The 17,499-nt window shown below is 40.6% G+C and overlaps 1 protein-coding gene across 1 annotated transcript in view; it reads right to left on the bottom strand.

Annotated features, from left to right (window-relative positions):
* LOC118361436 (MAP kinase-activated protein kinase 2-like) overlaps positions 1–17,499 on the bottom strand; it is a 40,931-nt gene that overhangs the window by 11,796 nt on the left and 11,636 nt on the right. Inside the window, exons 2-3 of the mRNA XM_035741373.2 lie at positions 3,752–3,891; positions 3,607–3,671 (exon numbers count right to left, since the gene is read on the bottom strand). Of these exons, the coding sequence (XP_035597266.1) occupies positions 3,607–3,671; positions 3,752–3,891 (205 nt within the window). The remainder of the gene's footprint in view (positions 1–3,606; positions 3,672–3,751; positions 3,892–17,499) is intronic.

Raw genomic sequence — 17,499 nt, 5'->3', positions numbered from 1 at the left:
TAATTTAACAAGAAATTTGTTAACCAGTTGGATTTAGGGGGCGCTATTTTATTTTTGGATGAAAAACGTTCCCGTTTTAAACAAGATATTTTGTCACGAAAAGATGCTCGACTATGCATATAATTGACAGCTTTGGAAAGAAGACACTGACGTTTCCAAAACTGCAAAGATATTGTCTGTGAGTGCCACAGAACTGATGTTACAGGCGAAACCCAGATAAAAATCCAACCAGGAAGTGCCACATTTTTTGAAACCACCTCATGCCAATAACTCCTTATATGGCTGTGAATGAGCTACGAATGAGCTTACGTTTTCCCCAAGGTGTCTACAGCATTATGACGTCTTTTTAGACATTTCCCTTGAAGAATGGCTTTAAGGGACCATATATAGCATGTGGTCACATCCCGCAGAAAACCTTGCGTATTTTCAGAAAACCTTGCGTAAAATACTGAGGTAGCCATTTTTCCCAATCGCTTCTTATGAGAAACCAACTGCCTTGACATATATATTATTGAATATATTTGTTAAAAACACCTTAAGGATGGATCCTAAACAACGTTTGCCGTGTTTGTCGATATTATGGAGCAAATTTTGAAAAAAGTTTGGCGTTAATAGTGGTAGCATTTTAGGGTCGATTTCTCAGCCAAGCATGATGAACAAACGGGAGCTATTTCGCCTACAAAAATAATATTTTTGCTATCTAACTGGGAGTCTCCTAAGTGAAAGCATCTGAAGTTCTTCAAAGGTAAATTATTTAATTTGGTTGCTTTTCTTATTTTCGTGAAAATGTTGCCTGCTGCCAGCAGACCCTAGCATAGCATTATGCCATGATAAACTTACACAAATGCTTGTCTAGCGTTGGCTGTAACGCATATTTTGAAAATCTGAGATGTGTGGTGTTAACAAAAGGCTAAGCTTGTGTTTGAATATATTTATTTCAATTCATTTGCGATTTTCATGAATAGGAAAAGTTTATAGGGGTATTTATGTCCGTTGCGTTATGCTAATGCGTTTGAGGCTACGGGTTTGCTCGTCGCAAAAGGTTAAACTTCCGACTTCAACTGCATGTTTTCATTTTCAATAAATTCTAAGGCTGCATGAAAGGCATGTGCTCGGCTGTTTTTTTACGAAGGCTGTACACACGTCATCGCATCGGTCTCTCATTCACAATATGACAAGCACTTGATAATGCCTCGAATTTCCCAGCTACAGATGCCCCCTAAAAGAATCCATGCATTTTGTGGCCAGTGGCCCTTGTGCTGAATATAATAATTATAATGCCCTTCTCCAGGCTGAGTGCCGAAGCACCGCTCACTCACATGGCTCTACGTCATGTGATCAAGTCTGTCTCACAGGCTACAAGTGAAGACCAACATTGGGGACGCAACTGTGCTCATCCTTATCCAATGCCGAGGTGCATATTAAAGATATTGTAAGAACTGTCCATATTTACTTTGTCTGCCAACAAGATGAGTAGGCCTAACAAAAAGCAAAAGCAATAGCCTATGTCAATCTACTATACCCCACAGTTCGAAGGTTGACCTACCCCATTCTTTGCGAGAAATAAATATTCCAAAACATAGTCTGGGACAGCTGTGAGTTACAATAGATCCCAAATTAATACAACCACTAGCATCAAAAAACCTGTTTTAAGCAATGAACCAAACTCAACAGATGAGAATGTTTAGCTTAAAATGTTGATCAACTATTAGGCTATACGAGCGAATGTTCCATTAGCAGGAAAACACCATTCTCAAAAGTGCATGTAATGCTTTTATTATAAAAAGGTGCATGTTTATGGTGAAAATGATCTTCTCCAAATTTGAAATTCACGCACTGTGTATGCATGGCAGTTAGGCTCTACACCCGATGTAAAGCAGATTAATGCGTTTCATTTAAAGAAGTTATTTGCCCACCTTAGTTGTTATACAAACCTTACCAGAACATATAGGCCTATGGGCTAGGCTACATTAGGTGTGCGACTATGATTTGGAAAAAGTCAAAAAAGCATGCGCAACATCTAGGCATCATTCACAAGTGATAGGCTAATATTGTCACCCATCACTCTATTTTTGATTTAAGTTTGCCTTTCCATATCCTAAATAATACACATGTGAAATGTGTTTTGATTTAGAATGGACCATTATCATGCACCTGTCTCGAAACAGGGGCAGCGGAAAAAAATATGTCATCCAGGATTGGGTAGGATTGGGTAATCAGTTACAGTTACGAGATACCTGTCCAAAATTGTAATCATTAATGTCACTTTTGGATTACCCAAACTCAGTAATCTGATTACATTCAGTTACTTTTAGATTACTTTCCCCTTAAGAGTCATTAGAAGACAAAAATGTATGTTACCAATTGAACGACATCTATTGCAGGATCTGCTAAATGACTTAAATGTAAATGTAAATAAATCAATGTTAAAGTTTACATAGCTGGCCATATATGGATGTTACATTTTACTTTATGGGTTGGTTTTGTAGGCTTCTTCTAACCCATCTCTTTCTGCTACATTAATATATATAATTTATGTTATTATTTGTAAATATAATTGAATTGAGTCCAAAAATGGATGTAGCAACTACAGATTGTCCCTTTAAGTATATCAAAAGTCTGCAAATTAGGCCTATTGATAAATATTTTCCTTATTTGCATGAATTAGATTGAGCAATAAAAGCCCCACTTTTATTCCATAGGCTGGGATCTGCTGTTGCAAGAGCACATGTTCCACTGGTTTCAAAAACAATGGTTGATAGGCAGCTTAAACCTCTTGAATTCAACCATTAGAGTTCAAATACACATTGAAATTTGTGAACAGCCATCCACACAACAACCACAATCCGTAGGGCACAAATAGCTAAACGAGAGCACAGCAGTGGGATTCACATCAATGCGCTACGTAGATATCACTAATAAGTGATATCCGTATCGCCGTAGACTACACCACTGCTGTCATCCTTGCCTACAAGCTATTATTAAAGTTGGGTAATCTTTGGCTGGCGACAGCAGTCGCACCATTGACAGACATAGCTTGTACTGTAGCCTACACATTTGGCATGTCATCATATTAGACTCACTCCGGTGGAACAAACTTAACAACTTGCAACTTTCTTCAATGATTATTAGAGAAGTGTCAAATATTTTCTTACGCAAACATCCTTTCTGAATTTAAAAGTAATCCTCGATGTAATTCTCTAGTTTTTCAAAAGTATCTGTATTCTGATGACAATATTTTAGCTGGTAAAGGATTAGTTACCGGTTTTTCGTAATCCCTTACATGTAACAGGTTACATGTAATCCGTTACTTCCCAACCCTGGTGTCAACTATGCCTAGAAATGTTGCACAACATGAGCTCTCATGAAGTGTTTGATTAGATTTGAGATCACATTTGCATTGATGTCAGAGTGATTATAGGGACAATAGAGTGCTGAGGACCAGGCAGTTAGCAAGTTTGGTAGGCTACTAATGACCATCAGCAGCATCAGAGCTTGGAGAAGCCCAACTACCGTGACTAAACGGTCACATGGAATTTGACTGTCATGACTCGTTACCGCCGGTGTGACGGTAATACGGTCCCCGTTAACAGCCCTACTCATTACCTCTTTCTGTGAATGCCTGGTTCCCCCGGTCTTGAATATGGCTGAATAGCTCACCTCCATCCATACTAAAATGGAGAGAGAAAACACTGAATAACATAGGCTAAATGTGCGTGTGTGTGTGTGTGTGTGTGTGTCAGTCACCCACCACTCCATGACGATGAGCAAGCACTTCCTGCTTTGGTAGAGGTTTTCGTAGACGTCCATGATGCGTACGATGTGAGAGCAGGGCGACGCCCTCCAGTGGAGCTCTACCTCCCGACGAGCCTTCGCACAATCCTGCAGCATCTGGAGAGAGGGGGCGGAGTAGATGAGAAGAGAGAAGAGTAAGGAGGGAATCAGAGGCTAAATCAGATCTTCATGGCTTCCTTTCCTCCTCTCCTTACCACCATTAAAATCAAATCAAACTTTGTCACATACACAGAATACAACAAGTTAAGACTACCGTGAAATGCTTACTTACAAGCCCTTAACCAAAAGTGCAGTTCAAGAAGATTACCACTGATATCAAAGATAACAGGTTTCCCCAACGTGTCTAGTGCAGCCTACTTTCTCTGCTGTTGATAGTACATCAGGCCAGAGGTCTCAAACATGCAGTGTCTAACTTGTCATTGTTTCTGAAATAGAAAAACAATGCAGAAGATTTTCCATCCTCAGTTCACTCCAAGTTCAGAGGCCTCCAACCACGACGGAGCAAAAGCCATCCAGAGGTAGTCACTTCCCAGATTTTGACCAACAGATCTGATTACGGCAGTCTCAGACACATCATAATACAATTTCCCTCCTTCCCAGATGGAACAAGCCTAATGGAACCTAATGACAATACCCATCAATTTGGTAGTTCAAGAACAATACCACACAAAAGACCAAGCTGGTTGAAAAGGTAAAGGCTTAACCCTTGGCCTGCCTGACGTGTGGCTAGTAAGCAAACACACATTGACAATCAATCCACCAATGGTGGCCTTCAGCATTTTTATTGTCCATTAAAATAACATAAAATTGATCAGAATTCCAGCAGACATTGCTATTGTTGTAAATGACTATTGTAGTTGGAAATGACAGATTTTTTTATGGAATATCTACATAGGCCCATTATCAGAAACCATCACTCGTGTTCTAATGGCGCATTGGGTTTGCAAATCCAAGTTTATAATTTTAAAAGGCTAATTAGAAAACCATTTCGCAATTATGTTAGCACAGCTGAAAACTGTTGTCCTGATTAAATAAGCAATACAACTGGCCTTCTTTAGACTTGTTGGGTATCTGGAGCATCAGCATTTGTGGGTTTGATTATAGGCTCAAAATGGCCAGAAACAAAGACTTTTCTTCTGAAACTCGTCAGTCGATTCTTCTTCTGAGAAATTAATGCTATTCCATGCGAGAAATTGCCAAGAAACTGAAATTCTCATACAACGCTGTGTACTACTCCCTTCACAGAACAGCGCAGACTGGCTCTAACCAGAATAGAAAGAGGAGTGGGAGGCCCCGGTGCACAACTGAGCAAGAGGACAAGTATATTAGAGTGACTAGTTTGAGAAACAGACGCCTCACAAGTCCTCAACTGGCAGCTTCCTTAAATAAATGTCAACAGTCTCAACATCAAAAGGTGAAGAGGTGACTCTGGGATGCTGGCCTTCTAGGCAGAGTTCATCTGTCCAGTGTCTGTTCTTTTGCCCATCTACATTTTTTCTTTTTATTGGCCAGTCTGAGATATGGCTTTTTTATTGAAACTCTGCCTAGAAAGCCAGCATCCCAGAGTCACCTCTTCACCATCGAGACTTTTTTTTGGGGGGGGGGGGTACTATTTAATGAAGTTGCCAGTTATAGCCTAGTGTCTTCTTGGATATGACGCTACAAGCCTTGGGGATATTCTCTGCAGATCCTCTCAAGCTGTCAGGTTGGATGGGGAGCGTAGCTGCTCCGCTATTTTCAGGTCCCTCCAGAGATATGACAGGATTCAATTACGGGATCTGGCTAGGCCACTCTAGAACATTGAGACTTGTCCCGAAGCCACTCCTGTGTTGTCTTGGCTGTGTGCTTAGAGTCGTTGTTCTGATGGAAGGTGAACCTTCACATCAGTCCGAGGTCCTGAGCGTTCATGAGCAGGTTTTCTTCAAGGATCTCTGTACTTGAATCCATTCCTGTTTCCCTCGATCCTGACTAGTCTCAGTCCCTGCCAATGAAAAACATCCCCACAGCATGATGCTGCCACCACCATCCTTCACCATAGGGATGGTGCCAGGTTTCCTCCAGATGTGACGCTTGGCATTCAGGCCAAAAAATTCAATATTTCTTTCATCAGATAAGATAATCTTGTTTCTCATGGTCTGAGAGTCCTTTACGTGCCTTTTGTCAAACTCCAAGCAGGCTGTCATGTGCCTTTTACTGAGGAGTGGCTTCCGTCTGGTCACTATCATAAATGCCTGATTGGTGGAGTGCTGCAGAGATGGTTGTCCTTCTGGACAGAGGAACTTTGGAGCTCTGTCAGAGTGACCATCAGGTTCTTGGTCACTTCCATGACCAATGCCCTTCTCCGATTGCTCAGTTTGGCCAGACCGCCAGCTCTAGGAAGAGTCCTTCCATTTAAGAATTATGGAGGCCATTGTGTTCTTGGGGACCTTCAATGCTGTAGAATATTTCTGGTACCCTTCCCCAGATCTGTGCCTCGACACAATCCTGTCTCGGAGCTCTATGGACAATTCCTTCGACCTCATGGCTATGTTTTTGCTCTGATATGCACTGTCAACAGTGGGACCTTTATATAGACCAACTGTGTGTCTTTCCAAATCATGTCTAATCAATTGAATTTACCACAGGTGAACTCCAATCAAGTTATAGAAACATCAAGGGTGATCAATGGAAACAGGATGCACCGGAGCTCAATTTTGAGTCTCATAGCAAAGGGTCTGAATACTTAAGTAAATAAGGTATGGTTATTTTTTATGTAAGTGAATTTTTGTTCCTAAAAACCTGTTTTTGTTTTTTTCATTTTGGGGTATTATGTGTAGATTGATGTTTGGAAAAAAGATTAATCAATTTTAGAATAAGGCTGTAACATAACAACATGTGAAATACATGTGAAATAAGTCAAGGGGTCTGTAGGCACCGTATTACTCTCATATAGGTTGGTTTTCCCTTTGTAATCCATGATTGTCTGAAGTCCACATGGGTCGTGTCTGAGCCGTTGAATTGCGATTCCACTTGTAAGGTCTTTGTGTCTCTAATTGTCTTGCGGAGGTCATAGGTGGTCTGTTTGTACTCAGCAGTGTTTCCAGTTTCCAGCGTTGAACAGACCTTACCACGGGTACTTCCAGTTTGAATTTCTGCCTATAGGCTGGGAGATGGAGAATGAAGGTGTTGTCTAGGGCTGGGCGGTATACCTTATTTTACTATATACACCAGTATTGATGCATGAACCAGTTTGGGTTTTTACTTTACCTTCTATAACAGTATTTAAATGTTTGGTTTGTTAAATGTTACAGGCCGTGTGTAAAGTACATTTGTGTAGTTTACACCGCTACTTGAGTCATCCCTCTCCACTCTCACCATGCCACTTTCCACACAGACCTAGCCCCGACCCGTCAATCAAGGAGAGCATTTTTTGTTACTTGACCTCGCGACACTTGCGTTCAGTCTGCATGGTCAATCGGGTCACATGAAACAATGTTGATGACCATGATGTTGTTTCCACTTTGCTTTTTAATATAACTCCAAATGTGTTCTAAAATTACACTACTAGTTTGTTTCTATTACATCTGCAAAAATCTAGTTTGTTTTTTCTTAGCAAGGTTCAGCTAAATCTTGTTCGCAGCTAATGCAAATTGATAGTTAGCTGGCTAGCTAGCTAATAAATATACTGAGTTAGAGCAAACTTAGCTAGCTATACAGCCCAATACCAAATCAAATTGTATTTGTCACATACACATGGTTAGCAGATGTTAATGCGAGTGTAGCGAAATGCTTGTGCTTCTAGTTCCGACAATGCAGTAATAACCAATGAGTAATCTAACCTAACAATTTCTCAACAGCTACCTTATACACACAAGTGTAAAGGGATGAAGAATATGTGAATAAAGATCTATGAATGAGTGATGGTACAGAACGGCATAGGCAAGATGCAGTACGGCATAGGCAAGATGCAGTAGATGGTATCGAGTACAGTATATACATATGAGATGAGTAACGTAGGGTGGCATTGTTTAAAGTAGATAGTGAAACATTAGTTACATGTATGGCAGCAGCCACTCAATATTAGTGGTGGCTGTTTAACAGTCTGATGGCCTTGAGATAGAAGCTGATTTTCAGTCTCTCGGTCCCTGCTTTGATGCACATGTACTGACCTCGCCTTCTGGATGATAGCCTTATGGTTGTGGGCGGAGCAGTCGCCGTACCAGGCGGTGATACAGCCCAACAGGATGCTCTCGATTGTGCATCTGTAAAACTTTGTGAGTGCTTTTGGTGACGAATTTCTTCAGACTCCTGAGTTTGAAGAGGCGCCGCTGCGCCTTCACCACGCTGTCTGTGTGGGTGGACCAATTCAGTTTGTCCGTGATGTGTACGCCGAGGAACTTAAAAAAAACGTACTACCCTCTCCACTACTGTTCCATCGATGTGGATAGGGGGGTGCTCCCTCTGCTGTTTCCTGAAGTCCATGATCATCTCCTTTGTTTTGTTGACGTTGAGTGAGGTTATTTTACTGACACCACACTCCAAGGGCCCTTACCTCCTCCCTGTAGGCCATCTCGTTGTTGTTGGTAATCAAGCCTACCACTGTAGTGTCGTCTGCAAACTTGATGATTGAGTTGGAGGCGTGCGTGGCCACACAGTCGTGGGTGAAAAGGGAGTACAGGAGAGGGCTCAGAACGCACCCTTGTGGGGCCCCAATGTTGAGGATCAGCGGGGTGGAGATGTTGTTACCTACCCTCACCACCTGGAGGCGGCCCGTCAGGAAGTCCAGTACCCAGTTGCACAGGGCGGGGGTCGAGACCCAGGGTCTCGAGCTTGATGACGAGTTGGGAGAGTACTATGGTGTTAAATGCTGAGCTGTAGTCGATGAAACGCATTCTCACATTGGTATTCCTCTTGTCCAGATGGGTTAGGGCAGTGTGCAGTGTGGTTGCGATTGCGTCGTCTGTGGACCTATTGAGGCGGTAAGCAAATTGGAGTGGGTCTAGGGTGGAGGTGATATGGTCCTTGACTAGTCTCTCAAAGCACTTCATGATGACAGAAGGGAGTGCTACGCGGCGGTAGTCATTTAGCTCAGTTACCTTAGCTTTCTTGGGAACAGGAACAATGGTGGCCCTCTTGAAGCATGTGGGAACAGCAGACTGGGATAAGGATTGATTGAATGTGTCCGTAAACACACCAGCCAGCTGGTCTGCGCATGGTCTGAGGACGCGGCTGGGGATGCAGCCTTTGTGAGGGTTAACCCGTTTAAATGTTTTACTCACGTCGGCTGCAGTGAAGGAGAGTCTGCAGGTTTTGGTAGCGGGCCGTGTCAGTGGCGCTGTAGTCCTCAAAGCGAGCAAAGAAGTTGCTTAGTCTGTATGTGAGCAAGACATCCTGGTCTGCGACTGGGCTGGTTTTCTTTTTGTAATCCGTGATTGACTGGAGACCCTGCCACATACCTCGTGTCTGAGCTGTTGAATTGCGACTTTACTTCGTCTCTATACTGACGCTTAGCTTGTTTGATTTCCTTGCGGAGGGAATAGCTACACCGTTTGTATTCGGTCATGTTTCCGGTCACCCTGCCCAGGTTAAAAGCAGTGGTTCGCGCTTTCAGTTTCATGCGAATGCTGCCATCAATTCACGGTTTCTGGTTTGGGAATGTTTTAATAGTTGCTGTGGGTACGATGGTGTAGCCCTAAATCTGCATGTTTATGCAACAGTATCTTCTGAAAGAGGAATAGGCGAAGCATGAATATGTTGGCTAAATGAAGAAACATTTATTGTAGCCAAAGATTACAGGGTCCCCTAAGAAACACTGACCAACACTTTGGTTCCTACCCTGTCACAATAACTTCTCCCTGGCATTTAAGTATCAGCTATTATTTATACTCTAAATATTATATTTCCATGATTCCAACAGTTCACCCAAGTGTTTTGATCTAAATCGCAAGTCAAACCACAATTGCAACATTTGGATAAAAATAAGGCCTTGATTATTTGCAGCCCTGCAGCCCTACATGGCAGTGTGTCAATTATCTCAAATGAAATCAGGAAATGCAGAAAATTATTTTGGGTTGAATTTTAATTGAACAGTATGAAACAGAATGGAGAAAGACCCATTGAAATCACTTAGAATGTATGTGTTGCCTCCGTAGGGTCACGCACTACTCATAAAGCAAAGGAGGGGTTTGTACCTGTCTCGGTAAGGAGAATAACAATGGTTCAACGGGTGAAGCAAGAGATGTGTTGGTGGAATTTAGTGAGAATTTTCCTAAAACGTCCTTTGTTAAAGTACAACGAATGCAGCCTTGGGATATGCTGTTTTCAATTTGTTCCAAGTCCCGTGTGTAAGTCCTTGAGTGCCAGCGTGGTGTTGGATTGTGGGACAATGTACACAGACGTGACACAAACAGCTGTGAATTGTCTTAGGAGATAATGGGGTCAGCATTTGATTGCGAAGTATTCCAGGTCAAGGGAACAGAAATTCTTAAGGGTTTGTACATTCCTACAACCACACCATGAGTTGTTGATCATGAAACGACAGTAGCAGGTGACCCAAAAGTGGTTTGTGACTACTATGATTTCCCATTGGAGTCAATTCAATTGTAGCAATTCTGGTAACAGCATTCCGAGATTTATTAACTTAATAATTCATAAACAAATTTAATATCAGTACAAACACGACAACTAATTGGTACGTTTACTTTTACTTGTTACTTCTGTGAATTTCCATTATTGTCCCTCAACATCTTAAAGATACAGTGCATTCGGAAAGTATTCAGACCACTTACCCGTTTCCACATTAAAAGCCTTATTCTAAAAATGGATTAAAATAGAATAAAAAGTCCTCAATCTACACACAATACTCCATAATGACAAAGCTAACAGGTTTCTAGAAATGTTTGCTAATTTATAAAAAAAAATGTATTTGAGCTGTCCTCTTGGTCAAACTGAGCAATCGGAGGAGAAGAGTCTTGGGCAGGGAGGTGACCAAGAACCCGATTGTCCTCTGTGGAGATGGGAGGACCTTCCAGAAGGACAACAATCTCTGCAGCACTCCACCAATCAGGGCTTTATGGTAGAGTGTCAGACTGAAGCCACTCCTCAGTAAAATACACATGACAGCCGCTTGGAGTTTGCCAAATGGCAACTAAAGGACTATCAGACCATCAGACCTGAATGCCAAGAGTCACGTCTGGAAGAATGAAGCAAAGTACAGAAAGATCCTTGATGAAAACCTACTCCAGAGTGCTCAGGACCTCTATAACCTGAAAATAGCTGTGCAGTGACACTCCCAATCCAACCTGACAGAGCTTGAGAGAATCTGCAGAGAAGAATGGGAGAAACTCCCCAAATACAGGAGTGGCAAGCATATAGAGTCAAACCCAAGAAAACTCAAGGATATAATTGCTGCCAAAGGTGCTTCAACAAAGTACTGAGTTAAGGGTCTGACTACTTATGTAAATGTGATATTTCTAAAAACCTGCTTTTGCCTTGTCATTATGGGGTATTGTGAAGATTTAATACATTTGGAATAAGGCTGTAACGTAACATTTGAAAAAAGTCAAGGGGTTTGAATACTTTACGAACGTGCTGTGTGTGGGTTTTTGGTAACGGAATTACAAGGCACAAGGCAACGTTTCTTAAACTTAGAGAAGGTAAATCATTTCTACCAACCTAAATATAAAAGTGCTGAGATTCGGGTCTTTACTTCAATATTGTGTTTTTACATATACAGTGCCTTGCGAAAGTATTCTGCCCCCTTGAACTTTGTGACCTTTTGCCACATTTCAGGCTTCAAACATAAAGATATAAAACTGTATTTTTTTGTGAAGAATCAACAACAAGTGGGACACAATCATGAAGTGGAACGACATTTATTGGATATTTCAAACTTTTTTAACAAATCAAAAACTGAAAAATTGGGCTTGCAAAATTATTCAGCCCCTTTACTTTCAGTGCAGCAAACTCTCTCCAGAAGTTCAGTGAGGATCTCTGAATGATCCAATGTTGACCTAAATGACTAATGATGATAAATACAATCCACCTGTGTGTAATCAAGTCTCCATATAAATGCACCTGCACTGTGATAGTCTCAGAGGTCCGTTAAAAGCGCAGAGAGCATCATGAAGAACAAGGAACACGCCAGGCAGGTCCGAGATACTGTTGTGAAGAAGTTTAAAGCCGGATTTGGATACAAAAAGATTTCCCAAGCTTTAAACATCCAAAGGAGCACTGTGCAAACGATAATATTGAAATGGAAGGAGTATCAGACCACTGCAAATCTACCAAGACCTGGCCGTCCCTCTAAACTTTCAGCTCATACAAGGAGAAGACTGATCAGAGATGCAGCCAAGAGGCCCATGATCACTCTGGATGGTGGAGACTCTGTCCATAGGACAACAATCAGTCGTATATTGCACAAATCTGGCCTTTATGGAAGAGTGGCAAGAAGAAAGCCATTTCTTAAAGATATCCATAAAAAGTGTTGTTTAAAGTTTGCCACAAGCCACCTGGGAGACACACCAAACATGTGGAAGAAGGTGCTCTGTTCAGATGAAACCAAAATTTAACTTTTTGGCAACAATGCAAAATGTTATGTTTGGCGTAAAAGCAACACAGCTCATCACCCTGAAGACTCCATCCCCACTGTCAAACATGGTGGTGGCAGCATCATGGTTTGGGCCTGCTTTTCTTCAGCAGGGACAGGGAAGATGGTTAAAATTGATGGGAAGATGGATGGAGCCAAATACAGGACCATTCTGGAAGAAAACCTGATGGAGTCTGCAAAAGACCTGAGACTGGGACAGAGATGTCTTCCAACAAGACAATGATCCAAAACATAAAGCAAAATCTACAATGGAATGGTTCAGAAATAAACATATCCAGGTGTTAGAATGGCCAAGTCAAAGTCCAGACCTGAATCCAATCGAGAATCTGTGGAAAGAACTGAAAACTGCTGTTCACAAATGCTCTCCATCCAACCTCACTGAGCTCGAGCTGTTTTGCAAGGAGGAATGGGGGAAAAAATTCAGTCTCTCGATGTGCAAAACTGATAGAGACATACCCCATGCAACTTACAGCTGTAATCGCAGCAAAAGGTGGCGCTACAAAGTATTAACTTAAGGGGGCTGAATCATTTTGCACGCCCAATTTTTCCATTTTTGATTTGTTAAAAAAAGTTTGAAATATCCAATAAATGTCATCCCATTTGTTGATTCTTCACAAAAAAATACAGTTTTATATCTTTATGTTTGAAGCCTGAAATGTGGCAAAAGGTCGCAAAGTTCAAGGGAGCCGAATACTTTCGCACGGCACTGTATAGCTTTTAAAAGACTATTTCTGGTAGATGTCCAAAATCCCTTTTCCATCTGTTTGACCAGAAATCAAACTCTTTGCTTATTCCTAATTGTTAGGATGGCAAATGGTAATAAAATGTAATATATATATATATATATATATACTTTCATTTCAACAACAAAAAATATATAGACTCTTCGCTTTCATTTGACATGCTCCTATGAACTTCACGTTGGTGCTCATAGGTACATAGGTACATTTACATGGAAATTCCCAACACACAGAGGCGGATAAGATATTCTCCTCATTAAAGTATTGTATACATTTGGAAATACCCAGTACAGTTGACTCCTGATATCATCTCAATGTAAATAAATGCACTAAACCAAACATGCAGAAATCCAGAGCAACTAAAAAGTAGGCCATCTGAATTTGAACAGGGGAACAAGCACTAATATGAATAAATAGCACTTAATCCATGTCAGAGGTTTAAGGCGCAAGGTGTCAGCGATGTTATGTCCTCCTGACCCTGCTTACTGAGTGTAGCCTACCCACTTCCCCATCAGCAAACATGAGTCACTCCCTGATGTCATTCAGTATTCAGAGGAGGAAGGGGTGCCGTACAGCTGCCACTACCATTGCCTCAGCATGACACACACATACAGGCACACGTCTATGGACCACCTAAGCATCGTCACGACAGCAGGATGTGATCGTCACAACTTTTATCAGGTATAACGCTACTAGCCCAGTCAGTTTTAATGATAAAGTGATTCCAGTGGGACGGAAGTACAATTTGATTCAGATTTTTCACTTTCAAAAAAATGTATGCCAAACAAGAAAACACTGATTTCAAAAAGTTGAACAAACCACACAAACTATGCACAATTACTTCTTTGTACAATTTAGACAGACAAGTTCACAAAAACACATTTACTGGATGAACTGTCCAAATGGAAAGTTTGGTAACAGAATTACAGTAAAATCTCCTTCAGTTTTTATGCGACCACATTTTCCAAAAACTCTTAAATATCTGCGGCTGGCTGCAACACAGCCCGGGATCGAGCCCGGATCTGTAATGATACCTTAAGCACTGCAATGTAGTGCCTTAGACCGCTGCACAACTTGGGAGGCTCTTGGTCACATTTTTTAAGACCTTTGAAAACTGAATAAGAACATTTATAAAAATTAATGTAATACTTTAAAGGACCCGCAGACACTCTGACAGTAGTTGAGTAGAGTTCAGTACAGTACAATACATTATACAGTACTGTTCTGTACTCTACATTCTTTACTGTATTGTGGGGTGGGAAAACAATTTCGGTATTGTAAAACATTTTCAATGTAAACTTAAATGACTAAAACCAGATATAAAGTATGCAGAAAGTACTGTAGAGTACAGTATAAGGTACTGTGTTGAACTCTTCTCTACTACTGTCAGGGTGTCCACGGGTCCTTAGAAGTATTACATTCATTTATCTAAAGGAAATGCCTTAAAAGTAATCTCAAGGGAGGGGTACTGTATGAAATACACTCCCTTCTAGATGTGCTGGGTGGTGCCACCTCAAGGCTTACTATAAAAGCAAGTGACAGCGTGCCTTATTTGGCAATAGTCCTGGTAAATGGAGTGTGCCAATATATTTTACATGATGTTTCCTTGACTAGACTACTGACGTTACACAATTTTCCAAAGCCAGTAAGGCACATTTCTGTACTTCCGTGTTTTTTCATTTTTTTTTATTAGGTGGATAGCCAGGGGCACGAATTAAGCATTTGTGTTTAGTTAGTCTGCCAGATCAGAGGCAATAGGGATGACCAGGGATGTTCTCTTGATAAGTGTGTGAAGTACATTTGGGTGTCAGGGGAAATGTATGAAGTAAAAAGTACATTGTCTTTAGCAAAGTAAAAAGTTTTTTAAAAAAGTTACAAAATCAAAATAGTAAAGTACAGATACCCCAAAAAACTACTTCAGTAGTACTTGAAATATTTTTACACCATTGGTCCACATTTCAAAAAAATGTTTTGTGTGCAATTGGGGGTATTCAAACTTAAACCGCAAGTAGAAATAGATTACCCCTGTGAGCCAACTGTCCTGGGCCCAGTTTCCCAAAAGCATTTTAACGCTAAGTTCATTGTTAGGCCGTCATTGTAAATAAAAAATGTGTTCTTAACTGACTTGCCTAGTTAAATAAAAAATAAAAATATCGTTAGAATCTTCATAGGAGCATCGTTAAAATATCAGAGCGGCTTAATAAAACCAATGTTATTAATGCTGCACTTAAACTCTCATATTCTAACACCAGCCTCAGACCACTCATAGAACAGCCATGTTGCTAGAAGCTTTTTGCCCACCCGCATCACTTTATAAAAGAGAAGATCTCCGCTAAACATAGAAGAATAACAGTGATATCTGTCTCTCCATGACCACCGATAACTGACTACATTTCGTCAGCGGGGGAAAATGTCATGTTCATTCAGTTGAGTTGTATTTAGCTACGGTCAAATTTTTGGCCTTAATCTATTTCATGATGAACGAAGCTACTCAGTGCCACATCAATTTACAAAAGGAATGTCATACACCTAACATGTGCGCAATGATGTGCCAAATATTAATTTAGTGCATTATAGGGTAAGCATTTGATAAGCCGCTCAATATTTACAGCCATAGGTGATAATCTCTCTCCAGGAGCTGATCTGTCGTCAGTATTTCAGAATAATTATAAATGTTAAGGTAATATTTGAAAGGAGAAAGCTGACCAGAGAGCACCGCTGCCATTCTTTTGAACCAATCAGTATCGACACATGCCTCAACGACACACTTAGCAAAAGTATCTTTGGCCGTGGTAAGAAAGATAAAAAAACACTTGTAAGCCTACATTTCAGTGCTATTGGGAAACCGGGCCCAGAGCCATATTTGCTTGCGGTGCACATAATTTAATTATCAGAGTGCCATTGGAATTCTGGTAAAAATACTTTAGAGAAAGTATTGTGATCACCCACCCCCAAAATGAATATTTATGAGCAATTCCCCAACTTCTCATCTAAACACTTTTTTTTAACTTGTTACTTTTTTAACTTGTTACAGTAAATTGAAAGAGGGTCGGTTGTAGGTATCATGGTAGGAGTCAGTAAGAGCTGGGAGAGGTGACATTAACTGGAGAGAGAGAGAGGAGACAGAGCGGCAGAGAGAGGAGAGTAAGGGGTTGTCCAGACTGTTTTCAGTCTTGCTTTGACCAACAGATGACAGAAAGAAAACAGTTATTAGCTGAACATAACAGTATGCCAGTGGAAGGGAGGACAGTAGAAGGTGCCCCAACTGTGGATTGTGACTACTATGATTTTCCCATTGTAGTCAATTCCAATTTGGTAACAGAATGAGTTTAAATCACTTAATAATTCATAAAAACAAAACAAAATAGACTATTCCTTCTTTTAGGAAGTGTTAGCCGGCAGGCAAAGATCATTGAAAACCAGCCCTGATATTTCCTCCGTCTGCTCCTCTGGGGTACCCCCTCCTCCTTTATATTGGCAGGTCTACCTTTACTTGTCACATTTGATAACTTTCATTATCCTCCCTCCTCATGGAGAGAAAACTATTTTTGGTAGAGGAAATACAAGACACAAGGCAATGTTTCTTGAACTTATAGAAGGTAAATAATTTATCCAAAACAAAATATTTGTTAAAAAAAAAGTTGATATTAGTTTGCAGGGGTCTTCACCTCAACATTGTGTTTTGTCATTTTTTTTTTTATACCTCTGAAGAACTCCTGATTTAGTCCAGAAAGCAAAGACTGCTTATTCATACTTTTTGGGATGGGGAATGATTGAAAAATGTATTCAAAAAAGTACAGTATTCAGACCACTTGACTTTTTCCAAACACCCCATAATGAAAGAGCAAAGAGGTTTTGACATTTTTGCAAATGTATTAAGAAATTAATTTAAAAAAATAAAAAACTGAAAATTCAAATTTAAATACAGTTGAAGTAGGAAGATTGCATACACCTCAGACAAATACATCTAAACTCAGTTTTTCACAATTCCTGCCATTTTATCCCAGTAAAAATTACCTGTCTTAGGTCAGTTAGGATCACCACTATTTTAAGAATGTGAAATTATCAGAATAGAGATAATTATTTATTTCAGCTTTTAATTATTTCATCACATTCCCAGTGGGTCAGAAGTTTACATACACTCAATTAGTATTTGGTAGCATTGCCTTTAAATTGTTTAACTTGGGTTCAACATTTTGGGTAGCCTTCCACAAGCTTCCCACAATAAGTTGGGGGAATTTTGGCCCATTCCTCCTGACAGAGCTTTTTCAGTTATGCCCACACATTTTCTATATGATTGAAGACAGGGCTTTGTGAGGGCCACTCCAATACCTTGACTTTGTGGTCCTTAAGCCATTTTGCCACAACTTTGGAAGT

Source organism: Oncorhynchus keta, unplaced genomic scaffold (assembly GCF_023373465.1).
Source record: "Oncorhynchus keta strain PuntledgeMale-10-30-2019 unplaced genomic scaffold, Oket_V2 Un_scaffold_584_pilon_pilon, whole genome shotgun sequence".
Lineage (NCBI taxonomy): Eukaryota > Metazoa > Chordata > Actinopteri > Salmoniformes > Salmonidae > Oncorhynchus > Oncorhynchus keta.
The sequence above is the reverse complement of the archived record's forward strand: the minus strand, read 5'-3'. Positions and strand labels throughout refer to the sequence as shown.